The sequence below is a fragment of the Vipera berus genome, assembly GCF_964194415.1.
Source record: "Vipera berus genome assembly, chromosome: 1".
NCBI lineage: Eukaryota > Metazoa > Chordata > Lepidosauria > Squamata > Viperidae > Vipera > Vipera berus.
In genome coordinates this window covers 284,627,950-284,645,684 of record NC_138202.1, presented here as the reverse complement: position 1 = coordinate 284,645,684, position 17,735 = coordinate 284,627,950, and the positions used below count along the sequence as shown (strand labels likewise).

The 17,735-nt window shown below is 39.4% G+C and overlaps 1 protein-coding gene across 1 annotated transcript; it reads left to right on the top strand.

The window, feature by feature from the left end:
* The first annotated feature begins 5,562 nt into the window (after positions 1 to 5,562).
* On the top strand, positions 5,563 to 17,135 carry PSMB1 (proteasome 20S subunit beta 1). The gene is made up of 6 exons (XM_081313120.1): positions 5,563 to 5,784; positions 7,215 to 7,322; positions 10,023 to 10,104; positions 10,884 to 11,013; positions 12,857 to 12,963; positions 14,362 to 17,135. The coding sequence occupies exons 1-6, from the start codon at positions 5,678 to 5,680 to the stop codon at positions 14,545 to 14,547; spliced, it is 720 nt and encodes a 239-aa protein (XP_081169246.1). The 5' UTR covers positions 5,563 to 5,677; the 3' UTR covers positions 14,548 to 17,135.
* The last annotated feature ends 600 nt before the right edge of the window (positions 17,136 to 17,735 follow it).

Genomic DNA, 17,735 nt, shown 5'->3' with positions numbered 1-17,735 from the left:
CCACATTGAAACTCATTTTGTTGGATAGGACCTATTGTTCAAGTTTGTCAAGATCTTTTTGGATCCTTAGTTGGTATTCTGAGGTGTTGGCTACTCCTGCCAGTTTGGTGTCATCTACAAATTTGATGAGTTCCCCTTCAATTCCCTTATCTAAATCATTGATAAAGATATTGAAGAGTATTGGACTTGGGACGGAACCTTGTAGTACCCCACTGCTTATTTCTCTCCATGTGGATGTAGTGCCGTTGAGGACTACTCATTGAGTTCGGTTTGTCAGCCAGCTACAGATCCATCTGGTGGTGATGGTGTTGTCTATTCCACCTTTTTCTAGCTTACCAAGGAGTAGATTGTGGTCTAATTTATCAAATGCCTTACTGAAGTCTAAGTATACTATATCCACAGTATTTCGCTGGTCTATTAGTTTAGTCACTTTGTCAAAGAATGAAATAAGATTGGTTTGGCATGATTTGTTTTTAATAAACCCATGCTGGCTACCAGTTATAACTTCGTTTGCTTCTAGTTGTTCACAGATCTGTTTTTTGATTATCGTTTCTAGGATATTCCCAGGTATTGATGTTAAACCAGTGGTGGGATTCAGCCGGTTTGCACCACTTTGGCAGAACCGGTAGCTAATTTTTTGTTGCCCAAGCCCAGAATGGACTTCCAGAAGCGGCATCCACATGGAGAACTGGTTGTTCACATATTTGAATCCCATCACTGTGTTAAATTGATCAGTCTGTAGTTTCCTAGGTCTGGTTTTTTTTCCCTTTCTTGAAGATGGGAACCACATCACCCCTTTTCCAATCCTCAGGTACTTCCCCTGTGCTCCAGGATTTTTGAAAAATGTGGTGCAGTGGTTTTGAGATAACATCTGCCAGCTCCTTCAGAACTCTGGGATGTAATTTGTCAGGCTCTGGTGATTTATATTGGTAATGGTCTTTAAAGCCCTACATGGCATGGGTCCGGCGTACCTTAGGGATCACCTGCTGCCGGGATCAACTTCCCTCCGCCCTGTGCGCTCCCACAGAGAGGGCCTCCTCAGGGTGCCACCGGTCAGAGAATGTCGTCTGGTGGCCCCCAGGGGGAGGGCGTTCTCTGTGGGCGCGCCGGATTTGTGGAACCGTTTGCCGGTTAAGCTCCGGATGGCGCCCGACCTTCGCTCCTTCCGACGCAATCTGAAGACCTACTTGTTCGAACAAGCCGGCCTGGCCTGATGGGTGATGGGTTTGGATTTTAATATTGTTTTAGTGCATTTTAACTTATTGTTGTTAGTTTTGGGCACTTTGTTTAATCTTTTTTAATATTTGTATTCTTGTATTTTTATATGTTTGCCCTGTTCACCGCCCTGAGTCCTTCGGGAGAAGGGCGGTATACAAATAATAATAATAATAATAATAATAATAATAATAATAATAATAATAATAATAATAATAATAATAATAATAATAATAATAATAATAATAATAATAATAATAATTATTATTATTATTATTATTATTATTATTATTATTATTATTATTATATTCGTCAAGGCCGGATAGGTGTTCTTTTACCATTTTCTTGCTCATTTTATTTTTTGTTTTTAATTTGTCTTTTGCAGTGGGTTTTTTTGGTATGTTGGGCCATGGTTTCTTTTTGTGTGAAGACTGATGAAAAGTATGAGTTAAGCAGCTCTGCTTTCTCCCGGTTGCCTATTATTTCCTTGCCATCTTCTTTAGTGGACCTACAGTTTCCTTGACACTTTTCTTTTTGTTAATATGTTGGAGGAAACCTTATTATCCATGATTTCTGTTGCAAGTTTTGTTCATTCTGAGCCTTTGCTTTTCTGACTTCATCTTTGCATGTTCTGTTTGTCTGCTGATAATCGGCCCTAGTTATGTGGCCCTCTTTCCATTTTTTGTATTTGTCCTTTTTGTCTTTCAGTTTGTCAGAGAGATCTTTGTGCAGCCATGCTGGTTTCTTCTTGAATTTCTTGTTTTTCTTTTTCAGTGGTATTGTGATGGTCTGGGCTTTTATGTTCGCATTTTTCAGAGTTTCCCACGTTTCTTGGGTTGTTTTCCACTTTAGGATTTTCAGCAATGGGATCTTTCCTAGGTTCTCTCTGAGTTTGTTAAAATCAGCTCTTTTGAAGTTCAAGACACCGGTTAGATTGTTTTCTGTTGCTAGTGTTTGTGTTATATTAAATTCCAGTATGACATGGCCACTTTCACCCAAGGTTCTGGCAACTTCAACTCCCTCTATCACTTCTTCTCTATTAATTAGAATTAATCCAGTATGACTTTACCTCTAGTTCCCTCCTCCACCTTTTGGATGAAAAGTTGTCGACTAGGTTGGTTAGGAATCTGTTAGATCTCCCACTTGCTGCAGAGTTTGTCTCCCAGTTGATACCTGGATAGTTGAAGTCTCCCATTACAATTGTGGTATGCTTCCTACATACATTTGTTAACTGGTTGGCAAAGAGTTCATTTATTTCTTCTGATTGGTTGGATGGTCTGTAATATACACCTATGGTAATATCATTTTTTTCCTTTTTTATATTGACCCATATGCATTCTGGAGAAATTTGATCTTTGATCATGTGCGTTTCTGTAGACATGTAGTGTTCTCTTACATATAGTGCAACTCCCCCTACTCTTTTTGTAGACCTGTTTCTTTTGAACAATTGGTATCCATCCATCAGTCCATTCCATTCATGGGTTTTATCCCACCAGGTTTCTATAATACCAAATATGTCATACCCTCCCTCATGTACAGGTGAAACTCGAAAAATTAGAATATCATGCAAAAGTTGATTTATTTCAGTAATGCAACTTAAAAGGGGAAACTAATATATGAGATAGACTCATTACATGCAAAGCAAGATAGTTCAAGCCGTGACTTGTCATAATTGTGATGATTATGGCATACAGCTCATGAAAACCCCAAATCCACAATCTCAGAAAATTAGAATATTACATGCAATCAATAAAACAAGGAGTGTACATAGAACAATATTGGACCTCTGAAAAGTATAAGCATGCATATGTACTCAGTACTTGGTTTGGGCCCCTTTTGCAGCAATTACTGCCTCAATGCGGAATGGCATGGAAGCTATCAGCCTGTGGCACTGCTGAGGTGTTATGGAAGACCAGGATGCTTCAATAGCGGCCTTCAGCTCTTCTGCATTGTTCGGTCTCATGTCTCTCATCTTTCTCTTGGCAATGCCCCATAGATTCTCTATGGGGTTCAGGTCAGGCGAGTTTGCTGGCCAATCAAGCACAGTAATTCCACGGTCATTGAACCAGGTTTTGGTGCTTTTGGCAGTGTGGGCAGGTGCCAAGTCCTGCTGGAAAATGAAGTCAGCATCCCCATAAAGCTCGTCTGCAGAAGGAAGCATGAAGTGCTCCAAAATCTCCTGGTAGATGGCTGCGTTGACCCTGGACTTAATGAAGCACAGTGGACCAACACCAGCAGATGACATGGCTCCCCAAATCAACATAGACTGTGGAAACTTCACACTGGACTTCAAGCATCTTGCAGTGTGTGCCTCTCCAGTCTTCCTCCAGACTCTGAGTCCTTGGTTTCCAAATGAGATGCAAAAGTTGCTCTCTTCAGAAAAGAGGACTTTGGACCACTGAGCAACAGACCAGGTCTGTTTTTCTTTAGCCCAGGTAAGACGCTTCTGATATTTGTTGTTCAGGAGCGGCTTGACAAGAGGAATACGACATTTGAAGCCCATGTCCAGGATCCGTCTCTGTGTGGTGGCTCTTGATGCACTGACTCCAGCCTCAGTCCACTCCTTGTGAAAGTTCCCAACACTTTTGAATGGCCTTTTCCTGACAATCCTCTCCAGGCTGCGATCATCCCTGCTGCTTGTGCACCTTTTTCTTCCACACACTTCCCTTCCACATAACTTTCTATTAATGTGCTTTGATACAGCACTTTGGGAACATCCAACTTCTTTTGCAATTACCTTTTGAGGCTTTCCCTCCTTATGGAGGGTGTCAATGATGGTTTTCTGCACAACTGTCAAATCAGCAGTCTTCCCCATGATTGTGATTCCTACTGAACCAGACAGAGAGACCATTTAAAGGCTCAGGAACCCTTTGCTTAATTAGCTGATTAGAGTGGGACACTTTGAGCCTAGAATATTGCACCTTTTCACAGTATTCTAATTTTCTGAGATAGTGGATTTGGGGTTTTCATGAGCTGTAAGCCATAATCACAATTATGACAAATCACGGCTTGAACTATCTTGCTTTGCATGTAATGAGTCTATCTCATATATTAGTTTCCCCTTTTAAGTTGCATTACTGAAATGAACTTTTGCACAATATTCTAATTTTTCGAGTTTTACCTGTACTATTGCTTCTAGTTTGCCCTGTTTGTTCCCCAAGCTTTGGGCATTTGTATACAAGCATTTAAGGCTTTTGTGCCTGTGCGTGGGTATGTTTCCTGCACCTCCTGAATGTTTGAGTTTTTCTTTTCTTTTTTCATCTCTGCCCACCTCATTGTTTGATTTTTCTTGGGATTTATGATTGATTGGATTGGATCATTGGTTTGAAAGAGGTATAAAAGAGGCGATTCATGTCAACACTGAGCAGCCCTCAATAGAGGGGGAGGGATAAGATACCACCTATCTTTAGTCTACAACAAAGGTCCACAACAACACACACACACACACACACACACACATGGCCGCCACATACACACACCATCCGGTCAGAATCTATTATCCTCCATGCTTCACCACCATCACAACTGATAGTTTCTTGGATAAGAAATGAAACATTTTGTTCTTCTCAAGGAAAAACAGTCCAATTGCCTTTAAAAAAAAACACTTTTGAGACAGTGTTTCTCAACTTTGGCAGCTGGAAAATATGTATACTTCAACCCGGAGAATTCCCCAACTAGTAAATGATGGCTGTGGAATTCTGGGAGTTGGAAGTACACATATCTTAAATTTGCCGAGTTTGAGAAACACTGTCACAGAACATAGTACAATAAGGTTGGAAGGGACTTTGGAGGTTTTCTAGTCTAGCCCTGCTTGCCCTGATCTCCATCCTGGAAGGGATATTGCGTCGTTTTTAATTCACAAGTCAACAGCTGCTGGAAACATTGGAAGCGATTCTCAGTTGCATGCTCTTCCTTTTCCAAAAATACTCTCTTCTCTAATTATGGTCAGAGTTTACCCAGGCTGACGCCGTCCCCCTAAACCAGGGGTAGGCAACCTTAGCTCTCTTATGACTCGTGGACTTCAACTCCCAGAATTCCTGGGCCAGCTATACTGGCTCAGAAATTCTGGGAGTTGAAGTCCACGAGTCATAAAAGAGCCAAGGTTGCCTTACCCCTGCCCTAAACCGTGATCCTGACAGCTTTCAGCCAGCGAGATCTCCGGAGACTACCAGTTGCCCAAAGTGTTCACACTAGCATCCAACCGCGCTTTAGCCACGCCGCGCGTGTTGTGCGAACCCAGCTCTCGCGGGACTTGCCTAGCGTTAGAAATTCCGCGTCTCGGAGGATCTTTCCCCACCCCCAAACCCCGTGCCGCTGAGCTTTTTCAATATCCCGCCTCGTCAGAGGGGGCGCTGTGACGAGTGAGGGCCATCGGAGCCGGGCGGCAACATTAGCCGCTTCCGCTGCCACCATCTTTCCGTGAGACAGCAGCAAGCGGGGAGCTGGTGGATTTGGAGCAACGATGCTGTCGGCCGCTGCCTACGCTGACCCTGTGTTCGGGTTGCCCGGAGAGATTAGAGAGAGCTCTGCGCTGCAGCGTCGCTTCTCTCCGTATACTTTCAATGGCGGGTAAGCGCTTCGTTTCTTGTCTCCCTTTAGACTGATCCTGCCTTTCAGCAAAGCTGCTCCGAGTGAGCTTAGTTTCTTTTTCGTCCCCCTGTGCAGTGGGAGACTGGGCAGTTGTTCTGTTTTTCCTCAAGCTCTTCTTTCTTCCATAACTTAAAACTCGTCTGTAAACCCCTGAAAGGCCTGGATGTGGCTTCTAACTAAATCAGGGGTAGGCAACCTCGGCTCTTTTATGACTCACGGACTTCAACTCCCAGAATTCCTGAGCCAGCTTGGCTGGCTCAGGAATTCTGGGAGTTGAAGTCCGTGAGTCATAAAAGAGCCGAGGTTGCCTACCCCTGAACTAAATGTATACAAAGGGTGGTAAAACCTAGTAAAATCATTACAGCCACACTTTGACGTTAGAAGCAGCAGCAGAGCATAACAGTGTGGATTTAGTGCTGCCTTAAATGTAGGGATTCTTCCAAAGGCAACCCAGAAATTTAAGCAAGGTTGAATTACCAGTGGCAGCTGGTTGAGATTATCTTGTGCCAGGGCTATGGTTCAGGATTGATTTTCTAAACCCGTTTAATATTAAATTAATATTTAATTTCTGAATATTAATGCACAAAGCAGGAGTGTACAGTATTTTCTGTTTGCCTTTTGGAAACTGACTAAGCAACACTCAATGGACGTGCTAACTCCTGGCCCTGAAGTGTTATTTACAGCAGATTTTTTTTTTTTTGCTTCAGATGTCACCTTCAGTTTCCTTATATGCTACTTCTTGTTTGACTCTTTACCCAGCTTATTTAGGGAAACCCTTTATCCAGCTTATTTAGGGAGCCTTTAAATATAGTAAATATTAAATGTAAAATTCAAAAGAAAGGCAGCAAACAATTTTCCTTAAAAGCTTGCCATCTTATTGCTTTCTATAATTTTTAAATGTGGATAAAAAGAGATTAGGGAAAACTTCCAAGTAAATAGCATCTAAACTAAAAAGAGGGTATCTTGAGGCTTCAGTGTGGAAGCCTCCATCAATGCATACTTAAGGTAAATTGGAAGAACGGTTTCCTGCCAGTTCGAGATGGGAAATGCACATTTTAAGGCAAAGTTAAATAGAACGAATGTTGGAGAACTTCCATAATGTTTCTAAAAAGTAAACTTCTTGAGACAACCCTCTTCTCCCAGCCCATATTGTGCCCCTATGTATCATCAGTGGAAAGTGCTGTTTCGGCTCCCCATAGCTATTGAACCCCACTGATGCCACATATTTTTATATTTTATGGCTGTGAGCAACTGAGTATAATTCTCTTACCTTTTTTTAAAAAAAAAGTCTAAAGGGCACAAGGAAAACTAAAATGCTGATATGGAAGGTTCCACAATAAATGTAAATGAATAAAGGCTAAATAATTACAAAAAAAATCAATTCTTTCTCTTTTTTTTTACCCCTTCAGGACCATATTGGCAATTGCTGGTGAAGACTTTGTTGTTGTCGCTTCAGATACCCGACTGAGTGAAGACTATGCAATTCATAGCCGAGATAGCCCTAAATGTTACAAGCTGTAAGTTTGATCCAGGCTTAGTGATATTTGGAACATACTCATAAAAAAACATTTATTTTTATTTATCTATAAAATTTATTGGGCACTCATCGTATCACAGGGTAACTCTGGGCAATGTAAAAATGTATTTATACAGTACATTAAAATATAAAGCCAAATATTAGAATCTGATGACATGTAGGGAGGGCGGGGGTGGAGGGGAGAGAGGTGGAATCTGTTATTCGATCAAACACCTCTGCTGTGTTGTTCCCCTGTTGGGACCCCAACTCAATTGGTAGAGCTAATCCTGATGCGCTTATGAAAGGATAGGAGGGTTGGAGCCAACCTCACATGGGGGGAGGCAAGATGTTCCAGAGGAGCAACAGCAGAGAAGGCCCTCCTCTTGGATCTCACTAGCCAGAATAATCAGGCTATGGGACCCACAGCATGTCTCCTTTGCTAGCACAAGTGTGACGGGCCAATTCCAGTTGGGTGAGACAGGCCCTCAGTAGCCTGGATGCATGCCATGAAGGGCGTTAAAGGTGAGCACCATTCTGCACTGGCTGTAGCTTCTGGATGCTCTTCAAGGGTAGCCCCATGTAGAGTGCATTTCAGTAGCCCAATCATGGGATGACCAGGGTATGAATGACTGAGTAGTCTTATGTTATAATTACTAAAACTGTGTTAATACAATCTGTTCTGTTATATACTTCTTTTTTAAATTCATCTATTAAATAGAACAACAGTTGCATTACCAAAAGACTTAGCCTATTCTTAATACTTCTACTAAGATAATACATTTTTCAGTTGCTCCAGATAGTGTATTCTTTTATCAGAGGGCTTGAGAACTACAGGTTTCAACACCCTGCACATCCAGTATTGCATATCAAAAAGATTGTGAAATGTGCACTGATGATGTTACCTAGTTTGGTAATGAAACATCTGCAATAAAACAACCAAGCTCAGCACCAAGGACCCCACAGTTCAACCCGGAGCTACAAATATTCTTTTCTGGTGTAGTTTTTCCCCCCCTCCATCCTGGGGAAAAGTGAGCACATGTAGCTTTTTATTGCTATGTGTGCTAACTTTAAATTGTAACAATGATTAAAAATTCATTCACTCAGGATAAGTTTTCCTCTGATTTAATTTCATTTGGAAAAGTAAAATGCTTCACTATAAGTAAATGAAATATTTAGCTTGGGGGAGGGAAAATGTATCTTAATAACTTCAGTATTTGCCAGTGTTGTAGAGCAGGGCTTTTTAACCAGTGGTACGGGTACCACCTGTGGTACATTGGCACCTGGCAGGTGGTATGCGACCATCATAGAGAAGTGGTAGCAGGGGAGGGGAATGAGCTGAACCGGTGGCAGCACTTCCCAAGCCTGAGCGAGAGACGGCTGGAGCTGCAGGGCTGTCGGGGCTCAGCGGAAGCGCCAGGATCCAGCTGGAGCTGAGCACCAATGCTGGTGCTTCTGAGCCCAGAAGAAGCGCCGATCAGCTGGAATGTTGCAGCATCTCCAGGGTCTTGTGATTTGCATTCAGATGCTTGGCAACTGATTCACATTTATGATGGTCACAGTGTCCCAGGGTCGTGTGAAGTGACCAAAACCAGCTGCAACCACTCAGCAGATGGGGGGGGGGAATAAAAACCAAACTCCCACCCCACCCCCGTTGCCAATCCTCAACAGAAATGCCCACGACAATGAAAACCTCGGACAGAAGGAAGAGCGCCACCAGGCGGGCAGGCAGGTGTCTTGCTCGGCTGTGGCTTGGGGGGCACTTTTTTCAGTGCCGTTGTAACTTCGAACAGTCACTAAGCGAACTGTTGTAAGTCGAGGACTACCTGTACTTCATCACTTTTTTGTTTTTTTTGTTTTTTTCTTTTTTTTCTTTTTTTTTGTCATCAAGTTTTTGACCCCTTGCTAGGCAACTGGTGGTACTCCGATGCTGCCATATCCTAAAAGTGGTACAATGGGTGAAAAGGTTGAAAAGCCCTGTTGTAGAGTAGCAGTACAGTAGTTTAAGTCTAGCATCAGGGGCATCTTGGGTAATATTCCCATACAGCCATGAATTTTACTATCACTCGCTGTCTCTCAGTCTAAAGCAGAAAAAGGCCAATAGATTTAGACCAGTGTTTCTTAAGCTCAGCAACTTTTAAGATGAAGGTTAACTGACTGATGGGCTGGGGACTTCTGGAAGTTGAAGTCCTCACATTTTAAAGTTACTGAGGTTGAGAAACATTGGTTTAAATCTTTTCCCAGTTTGGCTTGGGTGACTGCTAGTTCAAATCCATTAGGCTGTGCTTGAAGATTAACTACATAAAGAATTTTGAGCATCTGTTAATTTTGATTAGGGTGTGCCCTTTGAAAATTTACCCTGTTTTGCTTCTGTTGGTTGAGACAGTCATTATAAGTAACAGTGTAAATCTTTGAAGAAAAAACAGATCTAAAACCCCTTGAATTTACAAAAATATCACTGTGTTTTCTTGTACTGTGTGGTGAATAATTCATAATTGTTGGATGTGGAAGGGACTGGGGAGAGGGTGGTGCTTCACATGCATATAAACAATGAGGCTTTTGTAACTTCCCTGAAATCAGTTTTCCATATTTGGCGTAGATTACTGCAGTATTGAAAGAAGGATATGTAAAATAACCCTAGGAGAATACATTGTTGTAGTGTGTCAAGATTACTTACAATTTTATCAATACTATGTTTGTACAGGACAGATACAACAGTTATTGGCTGCAGTGGATTTCATGGAGACTGTCTTACCCTTACTAAAATCCTTGAAGCAAGATTGAAAGTAGGTTATTGTATATGACTTAGTATTGAAATTGTACTCAATTGTTACATTTTTGATGTGTTGGTGCTTAAATCCCCTTTTCCTCTTTATACACATAATAAATTCAGTGTTTAATTTGGGCTTGCTCAGGTTGTTACATAAGTATTTTTACAACTTTTTCTGTTAAGTGCTATTTTACTTATAATTTGCATCACAGGAAGCTCTAAATAAACAGAAAATACTCAAAATAAATGTTTCTTTTCTTTACAAGTTTCATCTTTTATATTTTCGTAAACTGGTTTTATTATTCTGTAAACTGTTGGAATATCCTTTCAAAGTGACATATAGCAATAAATGAATATGCCTCTTTAAGGAAGTTGCTAAGATATATTTCACTTGTATAGTGTTGTTAAAAGATAACGCAAGTCACAACATGAATTTACTTCATTTTCTATTTACCAGTAATCTCAGTTGTATAAATGAGATTGTGGCGGTTAAAAAGCTTATTGCAAACTATATAAAAGCTGAATTTGTACCAAAAGTAGTACAGTGCTACTGTATTTTTGTAGCAGAAGAGGAAAATTAATCATCTGTCTTGGATGGTGTAATATGATAAGTAAATTATCAGCCTAATTTATTTTTTCATTAACAAATTCTGATTTATTTTTCTTGGCTAGAGCAAATGAGTCCTGTTTTATTTTGATATGTTTTTCCAGTAGATATCTGCTTGCTTGGAAATTCATGTTAGGGACAATTTCAGCAAGACCATTTTGCTTATCTCTGTTGTAAATATGTTCCAGATGTACAAGCATTCCAATAATAAGATCATGAGTTCAGGAGCAATTGCAGCCATGCTTTCTACAATCCTGTACTCGCGACGCTTCTTCCCTTATTATGTTTACAACATAATTGGTGGATTGGATGAGGAAGGTAAGATCCATTTGGATTCCTGTAAAAGTGTAAGGCGATCACTTGCACAGAGATATTGGACAATAGCTTTGACTGGGAAAATAAAGCAATTCTTATAATATGATTCTGAAGTTACTGTTTAAATAGTAAAAGCTTTCTGATGTGGACTGTATTTTTAATACGAACATAGCAATATGTTTAGCACAGATACTAATATAAAAGTTATTTAAATTGATTGTAGTTGCCCACTCTAGTGGGCTTTCAGTAGCTTACAAAATATAATATTAAATTAAAACAACGAAAAACATAAAACAAGATGGTCCCGATTAAAAACAGCCATTAAAATAACATGACAGCTTCATCTCTCCAAACATGTAAATCCCAGGATAGTAACTGCATATTTATAAATGTGTAAATCTTTAGTAAAGCATGTGGTTTCACCATAATAGTTTTCTGTTGTGGTATGAATCACGGTTGGTTAAAATACAATCCTCTGGTGCTTAAACAGCCTGTGATGTTCATTTGTACTTATTCCATAGGTGGAATTAAACTCTATGGAATTTAAAAGGGGGAAAAATCAATCTCTTTGGATATTTATGTTCAGTTCACAAAAGAAGGAGTTTCTAGTTTTCTTGAAGAGAATTTCATCCTACTAGAAATAAATACAATTCACACAAACAAAATATGAGGTTAGATCAAAAGATGAGCATGCAATAGGCTAGTGTAGCTGGCTTTTCTCTCCTGATTAAAAACTTCCAAGTTTGAAGAGGTCCGTGGAGTGTCATGCCCTGCAACAGACCTAAAAGAGAACACTGAACATGGTGCAAAGATTTCCATTTGAATTGTTATACATTCACAAGGATAGATGCAGAATTTTCTTTCTATAGGTATGATGATTCTTCATTGTAACCAATTTATTATATTGTAAACAAGAAAATTAGAGTTTGCACAAGATCTAAAATAATAGGTAGAAATAATTAATATTTATCATTAAATTGTAACACCTAGTGTGCTCTTAGGTATTGTTATGAGTCTGATTTTAAAAAAAAATCAGGGAAGATCAGTCATTGTGATCTAAAGTGTTTTGCCTATGTTAAAGAAAAGAAGCAAACAGACTTATTGTTTCATTTTCTCCATTTAACAGTATAAATTCTGTGAGGAAAAAAGCATGTGGGAGATATGATACAGACTTTATATTTTTGCATAGTGTTAAGTTTTTATTTGTTTGTTTGCTTGTTTGTTTGTTTGTCTTTCTTTTTCCAAGTTAGTGATCATACCTGTTCAGTTTTGCTACATCTGTTTAACAGGTATAAAGTTCTGTTTAAACTAAAGTTCTGTTTAGGAAATACAAATCTTTGGTTTGCATTAGGTGGTTTAGGTAAAGGTGAAGGTTCCCCCGCACATGCGTGCTAGTTGTTTCTGACTCTAGGGGCCGGTGCTCATCTCCATTTCAAAGCTGAAGAGCCAGCGCTTGTCCGAGGACGTCTGTGGTTATGTGGCCAGCATGACTGGATGCCAAAGCGCTGCTACCTTCCCAACCGTAGTGGTCCCTATTTTTCTACTTGCATTTTTACGTGCTTTCGAACTGCTAGGTTGGCAGAAGCTGGGACGAGTAACAGGCGCTCACTGTTACGCAGCACTCGGGATTCGACCCGCCAAACTGCCGACCTTCTGATCGACAGGCTCAGCGTCCTAACCCACTGAGCCACCGTGTCCCTACTGGTGGTTTAACTTGGTTCATTATTTTTTATTGTGTTCTCTATTAGTGGGTATCATTTTGAATCGATTTTGTTACACTGTACTTAACTGTCAAGTTCCTTGTTCCAGCATGTGACATTCCTATACACATATTTTACTTTTCTAGGGAAAGGTGCAGTCTACAGTTTTGATCCAGTAGGATCTTACCAGAGAGATAGTTTCAAAGCTGGTGGATCAGCTAGTGCTATGCTGCAACCTCTGCTGGACAATCAGGTAGGTGTTCTTCCATTGTTGTGTATATTTGGGTGATATTTGGGGCCTTAACTCTTTCTAAAATATTTGAAATTATTTGGGAGCTATCAAAATAATTTTTCAGAAGATGAAAGAATCCATTACTCTAAGCCATAATGTGGTTTATTCAGCACCTTAAACCATAATGTGGTTTGTTCATTTTGGATTATATATTGTGAAAAATAGTAGGAATAAGGAAGGTAAATTCATAACCGCTGACATTGTATTGCTACTCTGCTTATGTGACTTAAAAATGAGCCTTATAAGCCTAGATTGAATAGTTTTACACAACTTGGTTTTTCTCTCTCACCTACTAGCTTTAGGTTCTGTTAAGATACTTAAAATTTAATAGCTGGAGAAGTGAAGGATTGGACAATGAGTAAGAACACACAGTTATAGCTTATTGGTTGAAGAGAGCTGGCCACTTGCATGAGGGAATCTGAACTATGATTGGTTACTGTGAGTGTAAAGGGGGAGTTTCTTATTTCCCACTCTTTTCCTGTGTGTGCCTTGTGTGCTCTCTGTAATTTACCTCATGATGTTCCTGCTGTGTTGATTTACTTGACGATGCTCCTGTTTACCCTACCTTGTTTACTCTAAATATATTTATTTATATAAAATTGGTTCTTGTCAGTGTCTCTGACTCCATTTGGACCCCAGCTGTTCAATTCCCTGTCAGGTTCTTTTTGAATAAGTGAGAGGGCAATCATTTCTGCAGAGTCGTTTGGTAGAATGTGTGTGTGTGTTCCTACAAAACCGTGCTACAATCTAATGAACTGTGTTCAGCCGTAGACATTGGCAAGCTGCTCACATACAAGCAAAGAACGAAATAACTTCATTCCTCTTAATACAACTCATTGATCTGAATGCTACTTTTATTTAAATGATAAGACACCTTCGCTTTTGCAGAATGTTGATTTGCTACATTCAGATGATAGTTGTATTAATGCATCTGAACAGGTGAAATTATTATAATGTAATGCTGAATCATTGCTGTGGTAATCAACACAATAGACTTGTTCTACTAAGCCAGGGGTCAGCATCCTGAAACAATGAAAGAGCCACTCGGAACCGGTTCCCTCACAAAAGGAAAAACTGGGAGCCGCAAAAAATGTGTGCACATGCGCGTACATGCACGCATGCGCAGAACAGGGTTTGACTGAAGAGTGGAGCCAAGGCCAGATATGCACCTACCCTGCATATTTGAATTGATTGGTTGAACATTTTTAGTCCCACTTTTTTTTTTGGACTGCACATGGCAGAGGACTGGGAGCCGCAGGAGATGGTTGAAAGAGCCACATGCGGCTCCGGAGCCGCGGGTTGCAGACCTGTGTACTAAGCTATAAACTTATTTAAAAAATTTTTTTTCCTCTTTAAAAGGTTGGCCTCAAGAACATGCAGGATGTGAAACAATTGCCTTTGTCCTTGGAAAAGGCTTTGCAGCTGGTAAAGGATGTCTTCATTTCTGCTGCAGAAAGAGATGTTTATACAGGAGATGCACTAAAGATCTGCATTATCACAAAAGAAGGAATTAAAGAAGAAAGCTTTCCATTGAGAAGAGACTAATCACTGCACCATTCAGTTAAAATGCTTGGTCTCTAACAGTCATTTTTATGCAGATTGTTTACAGGCAGCATGTTAACATTTGATAAATTAAAATAAGGGGAAAAAAAATCGGTGCTTCATGTTTAATGTTTCATGACATGTTCTACAAATAGAATTGGGTTATGTGTCCTTCGCTTATGGAGAGAATATTCATTTGTACAGTCTTAAAAGGCAGGAGACAAAGAATTTCTTAAACATCCCAGGGTTCATTCCTTGTGTATTTCTATAGGCAAGCTAATTGGGAATTCTGGAAATTTCAGCATTTCTAGAAGTTACATTGCCTAAAAGTATCCATGTGAATGAAGTTAAATGCATATCTGTATATAATATGCATTTTTTAAAAAATGGAATAGTAGCAGTTGAACTTAAATTTCTTGGTACCAATTATTTAAAAAAAAGATGGATGATGTGTAATTTTCCTGTCAGCATTACACAGTAGAAGTGATTTTCCATTATATTGCCTTCTAGGATTTTTTTTAACTGCCTTGCCTTGTCTAAAGTTCTGGAATTCCCTACCGGGCTTCTATTTAAGTACTAGCCTTCTAAGCATAGATACCAACCATATGATGCCACATAGCATAAATGCAATATATGTTAATATATTTGATTAGCTCAAAATACATTTTAACATCTCTAATACACATGTCCTTCCCATGAAATATCCTCTAGGCACACGGGCAAGATTTTTTAAAAAATCATTTCCCCCCCCCCCCCAAGGTTAATTATACAAACATTGTTTCCTAATGTTTAGTTAAAAAGTTCAGCAAACTATACTACGGTGCCTCGGGTGTCTGCAGAAAAACCAAGGCTTTGTCAAAGCGAAGAAACTTGTATAATGTCATCATAAAGCAAGTTCCATAACTTGCATACTTGAAAGCAAGTGATGAAGCAAGTAAGGAAAGAGTAGACTTTGCATTGCGATACTGCAGTGTGTATTTCTTCATTTGCTTTTCTTCCTCCACTCCCCAGATTTCCATGTACAGTGTCATGTATCTCACTCACTCTGGCTTGGAAATTGTTTCAAAATATTTTTGCAAGTTATCAGCAAACGTCTGATTATGAGATTAAGGTGCTTGTCACCTTTGGTAATCTGTTAAGGACTGTAGATATAAGCGCCCTGTTGTTGGCTAATTGCTAATTGTAGCTAAACAATGCATGGACATGGCTGCAACTTGGCAATAAAGGTCATGTTATGTGTACAGAAGAACTCCATATTAAGTCTCCAGCATCTCCAGAACAAAACTGGACAAATGGTCTGAATGCCATCACTCATCAGTGCTGATAATACTGGGCTAGATTAGGGTGGGCAACTATGACAACATTGCAAGCTGTGGACTTTTAACTCCCAGAATTTCTGAGCCAGCATGTGTAAAGTTGCCATAGTTGGTCACCACTGGGCTAGATCGTTCTTTATTTAACAGGAAGAACGTCTTGTATATATTTGCTTTTGTAAGTACAATATGAATGGAATTCAGGTATCTTTTACCTAGAACGTCAACTTACATTCTTCCATGATACTGTACATGAAAGCAGAGAGTAAGATTTGTGCCTCTCTAAAAAAGTGGTTCTTTCATTAAAATTGGAAACTAGTCTTCTGTTCTAAAAAAGATGGCTCATTTGAATCTAGATAATTGATTTAAAATGAATGTGTATTTCATCCATGTGGCATGGCAGTTTCATTTATTCACCTGGAATGGTGAAAGTGCACTCATTTTTAGGTACTAAAATCAGTAAAGGAGGTAAGACTGTGAGTAGTTTTTATACATTGGTATATCTCAAGACCGTGATGAAGAAAACTCATTTTTCCCCCTTCCGTTATATGTGACAGATGAGAAAATGCTACGTTCCCCATATTCTTTGACTTGTTTAAAGGCCTTGTGTTACTATTCAAGGACAGTGCTTTTCTACCAAAGGGTTTGGCAAAGCTCTTACATTAGTGACCATTAGATGGCAATATTGTTATTTTAAAGTGAAGAGGTCCTGTGGTTAAGAAGCATGGAAAATCTTTCTGAATGGTTATCTAAACAGAATAAATAGCTGATGAAAATTAAGCGTACTTTGCATCTATATCACTGTTACCATCTTCCTTGGCAGGTATTTTCATAATATGAGAATATTTGTCTTAGCGTTAAGCTCTTATCGGGAAAATATAGATGGTATCTTTATTTTTCATAGATACATAGAAATCAGGATGAGGTGATATAAATACAATATTGCCTTGAATTGCCTACCAGTCAGTTTTATTTGGTGACCCTAAGCTTTAATATTATGGCAATGGAAGTTCAAATTTCTTTCTCCCTAAGTAGTATGTATGGTTTTATCCTCCTTCGCTGTATATTCTCTTACTAGTATGTCTAAATACCAAAACATTACAGATTCTCCAACCTTTCTTTTCTAGATGTTGTCCTTTTATACCTTGTTCTTTTCTGTACTTCATATCTTTTGGTAATTTGGAGAAACCCAGAACTGATCCTGTGGCTTCCCACAAGCAGAGTCAATGGGGAAGCTAGCGGGAAGTTCCAAGTTATATGAGGTCCTTACTTAACAACAGCAACCAGGACTACATGAAATATATACCAACCTTTGCCAACCTGTTGTCCCATGGTTTTTCAACTTACGATTGTGTCATATAATGATGGAGTTTCCAGTACCAATTAGTGTTAAGTGAGGACTAGTACAACGATCAAAACAAACTTTAAACTAGTTACTAGTAATTTCCCAGCTTAACCTGTCTTACAGAAATATTGCAAAGATAAATGGGAAGGGTACACAATATGTATTTGGAACAGAGACGCAATAAGAACGTAAAGTTAAAAATTCTAAAATACTTGTTTGGTGGGATTTTTTATTTTGGTTCCCTTGAGTCACTGTTGACACCTAGCAGTTGCCCAGACAAATCCCTGCAGATTTCTTGGCATGATTTCAGAAGTGGTTTACTACTGCCTGCTTCCTAGGGCTGAGAGAGAATGACTGACCCATGGTTATCCAGCTGGTTTTGTGCCCTATGGTGGGAATAGAGCTGACAGTTTCCTGGTTTCTAGCCTAATGCCTTAAACATTACATCAAACTGGCTATTAAATGTTGCTCATCTAAGTTAATTATAGTTGGTCCTTTGTAAATGCAAATCTATGAAGCTTTCAGTTCAAGTG

Bases quoted from the DNA above. Each gene is read 5' to 3' on its own strand.
- PSMB1 (XM_081313120.1), top strand. From the start codon at position 5,678: ATGCTGTCGGCCGCTGCCTACGCTGACCCTGTGTTCGGGTTGCCCGGA. The intron at 5,785-7,214 runs GTAAGCGCTTCG...TTACCCCTTCAG, and splicing joins CCGTATACTTTCAATGGCGG to GACCATATTGGCAATTGCTG. The intron at 10,105-10,883 runs GTAGGTTATTGT...AATATGTTCCAG, and splicing joins TCCTTGAAGCAAGATTGAAA to ATGTACAAGCATTCCAATAA.